At 39.1% G+C, this 3,758-nt stretch overlaps 1 protein-coding gene across 1 annotated transcript; it reads left to right on the plus strand.

The window, feature by feature from the left end:
* The first annotated feature begins 799 nt into the window (after positions 1-799).
* On the plus strand, positions 800-3,321 carry LOC101303133 (TMV resistance protein N-like). Its single transcript, XM_004301430.1, has 3 exons — positions 800-1,525; positions 1,752-2,868; positions 3,034-3,321. The coding sequence occupies exons 1-3, from the start codon at positions 1,020-1,022 to the stop codon at positions 3,319-3,321; spliced, it is 1,911 nt and encodes a 636-aa protein (XP_004301478.1). The 5' UTR covers positions 800-1,019.
* Positions 3,322-3,758: the final 437 nt, after the last annotated feature.

Here is a 3,758-nt window from a genome sequence, read left to right on the forward strand (position 1 = left end):
CTCCAGGTCAATCCTGGTGTCCCACATGCATGTCCTCTCTTCATGGGCCTACTCAATGCCCTCATCGGTTTCCAGGCCCTCATTCAGTTCGACCATTTGCCGGTGCTCATTTTGCTCAACCCGATGATCCCTTTTGGTACCCTGATACTGGTGCTACTCACCACATGACTTCTATGCCGGTTTACAATCCTCAAACTTATGGAGGTCCCCACAATGTCTATATGGGTAACGGTGACTCTATGCCTGTTTCTCATACGGGTACTTTACCCCTATCTTTGAGGGATTCCAACTTTTCTCTAACTAATGTCTTCCAAATTCCTTCTATTCGCAAAAATCTTTTGTCCGTCGCCCAATTCACTAAAGATAATCTTGTGTTCTTTCTTTTTGCTCCTAATCTTTATCAAATTTATTGTTTACGCTCCGGTCGTTTATTATTTCAGGGCCCTTGTAAAGATGGTCTTTATCCTCTTCCTGTTTCAAGTACTCCTTCAAAGGCTCCTCATGCCCTAGCTACCGTGTCGTCTTCTCTTTGGCACAATCGTCTCGGTCACCCTTCGTCTTCGGTCTTATCTCGCCTTGCGTCATCTCTTGGTTCAATATTTTGTAAGGAGCTGGTGTCTTGGCACCTCCACTATTTTGTCTTTTAATACATAAATATCCACGACACTGTTTTGGAAGGTCCTTTGGTTCTTCAGATCTACTGCCTTGATTTTATCGTTGTCCGCTGGAATGTAGTTACTGATTAACTAAAAAAACATATTAGGCATGTAACATCTAAGCAGATTTCCAAGGTTTTAATCTAACGAAGCAACAACATAGTTAGATGATGTACTCAGATGTGAAAATCCCATCTGCTTCTTGCTTTGACCTTTCTTTCTGTGAATTGAGTATACACCTGGTGCTGGATGTAACACAACTCTAAAAATACTTGCGATATCCGTGTTTCACTTCTAAACGTATCTGGGTCCTGATTACCCTTTTGCATTGCAATCTGATCAGCAGCATATAATTTACAGTCCATGCTACCTACCATGACAACTCATGAGGCCTCCTCTTCATCCTCAAAACGCTGGACTTATGATGTGTTCTTGAGCTTTAACGGTGATGACACTCGCAAATCCTTCACTGGCCATCTCTACGCGAGATTAAAAGAGGCTGGAGTAAACACCTTTATTGATGACTGCTACGAGCTAAGAAGAGGGGAGAAAATAAAAGAAAAACTGGTTCAAGCAATCGAAGGGTCTAAGATCTCGGTGATTGTTTTCTCAAGGAGGTATGCCGCTTCCAGTTGGTGTCTTGAGGAGCTGGTGGAGATACTTGGGTGTCGAAAAAGGAGTGGCCAAATGGTTATGCCAATATTTTTTGATGTTGATCCTACAGATGTTAGGAACCACACTGGTTCTTTTGGCGAGGCCTTTTATCACAAGCATCAGGATATAGATAAAGATAAGCTACAGGGGTGGAAAGGTGCTCTTACAGAGGCTGCAAATTTGTCTGGCTGGGATCTCAGGAACACTGCCAATGGGTAATGACTATTTTCTCTACATTTTCCATTACCTTCTTTGGACAGAGTTATCCCTGTATATACAATTACAAACAAACAGAATCACACACACACACACACGCATGCATGTTTTCAGGGCCCTATATTTTGTATTCTTATTTGCCAAAATTTAAAATGATAGACTACCTTGTAGTCGTATAATTCGTCTAATTTCGAAGTCACTTCTGAACTTATATTTGATTTTCAGGCATGAAGCAACTTTCATTCAGAAAGTTGTTGAACAGATTACCAGAGAGCTTCCCAGCACATATTTATTATCCATAGCCCAACATCCAGTTGGAGTAAACTCTCGTTTGCATGATTTGATTTCTTGTTTGCATTTTGAAGCAAGAGATGATGTTCGCATTAGCGGAATATTAGGGATGGGTGGCATAGGTAAAACAACACTTGCCAAAGCCATAGGTAACAAATTTTATCGGGACTTTCAAGGGAAAGTTAGTTTCCTTGAAAATGTGAGGGAATCTACAAAGCAACTGAATGGTCTGGTTGGTTTGCAAAATCAACTTCTAGCTGATATCTTGAAACCAACCAAGCTTGACGTTGGCATTGTTGATAGAGGGAAGGAAGTTATAAAACAAAGACTTCAATACATGAGGGTGCTTATCATAATTGACGATGTTGATGATGAGGATCAACTTAATGCATTAGCTGGAAACTGTGATTGGTTTGGTCCAGGAAGTAGAATTATTATAACAACAAGAAATGTGCATTTGCTAAAAGGAGTTACCAAGGATTCAATATATCGGGTTCGACCAATGCACAAAGTTGAATCTCTTCAGCTCTTTTGCTGGCATGCCTTCCGTGATAGTAGTTATCCTAAGGAAGGTTATCTTGAACTCTCAGAAAGGGCAGTTTCTTATTGTGCAGGGTTGCCGCTTGCTCTTAAAGTTATAGGTTCTTTTCTATTCGGTAAAGACACTCATGACTGGGAGGCGCATTTGAAAAAATTAAAAAGAATTCCTGACGACCAAATTGTGCAAAAGCTCAGATTGTGCTATGATGGGCTAAGTGAAAGGCATCGAGAGAAGGACATATTTCTTGACATAGCTTGTTTCTTTATTGGAATGGACAAGAATTATGTCACAAAAATACTGGATGGATGTGACTTCTTTGCAGGTATAGGAATCAGAGTCCTCCTTGATCGGTGCCTTGTAACTCTTAGTACACTGAACAAGCTGACGATGCATGATTTGCTTCAAGACATGGGCAGAGAGATTGTCTGTGAAAAGTATCGGGATGAGCCTGAAAAACGCAGTAGATTATGGCATCCCAAAGATGTAGAAGAAGTCTTGACAGAAACCTCAGTAAGATACTTCCTAATCAAATTCTTTGTTATTGTACAATTGTACATATATTACATACTGCAGAAATAACTATATATTACATTTTGTTATTAACTTAATTTATGCCTAGTAAGTCATATATATGGAATAAGAGTAGTTTCTGATTCTGTGTTTTATTGTTAGCAGGCTACTGAAGAAATTGAAGGATTAAGTACTCTAAACTTTTTAAAACCTGAAGTGAGGAGTTTCAGTACAGAGGCCTTTATAAAAATGAAAAGATTGAGATTACTTCGACTTAACCATGTCAGTCTAACCGGAGACTACAAATATCTTTCCAAGAAAAAGCTAATATGGCTTTGCTGGCATGGATTCCCTCTAGTGGTTATACCAAGAGAATTTGATCTACGAAGCCTAGTTGTTATAGACCTACGCTATAGCAAACTCACAGATTTTTGGGGCGATCCTCAGGTATAAAATATATAGCTAATAATATATATACTTTCATGAGAAAAATATTACTTAATTCCTTTATGTTTTTTTCATACACCATACCATCATAGTGATCAACTGATCATACATTCTCTCTCTTTCATTTGAATTTGATTTTTTCCGTAATCCTTTTTTCCAACAGTACGTTCTTGAGAAGTTGAAGATTCTTAATCTCAGTCATTCACATGACCTAATGCATTCACCTGACTTTTCAAGGCTACCAAATCTTGAGCAATTGATACTCAAAGACTGTAAGAGTTTGTGTGAGGTTCATCAGTCTATTGGCACTCTTCAACGCCTTTGTTTGGTAAATCTTAAAGACTGCAAAATGCTCAAGTGTCTCCCAAGGAGTTTTGGTAGATTGAAATTTACTCTTGAAACACTTGATCTTTCCGGAACAAACTTGGCTGGGAGCTTATTGG

The sequence above is a fragment of the Fragaria vesca genome, linkage group LG5, assembly GCF_000184155.1.
Source record: "Fragaria vesca subsp. vesca linkage group LG5, FraVesHawaii_1.0, whole genome shotgun sequence".
NCBI classification, from domain to species: Eukaryota; Viridiplantae; Streptophyta; class Magnoliopsida; order Rosales; family Rosaceae; genus Fragaria; species Fragaria vesca.

Coding starts and splice junctions, on each gene's coding strand:
- LOC101303133 (XM_004301430.1), top strand. CDS start 1,020: ATGCTACCTACCATGACAACTCATGAGGCCTCCTCTTCATCCTCAAAA. Junction 1,526..1,751: donor CTCAGGAACACTGCCAATGG/GTAATGACTATT, acceptor TTTGATTTTCAG/GCATGAAGCAACTTTCATTC. Junction 2,869..3,033: donor AAGTCTTGACAGAAACCTCA/GTAAGATACTTC, acceptor TATTGTTAGCAG/GCTACTGAAGAAATTGAAGG.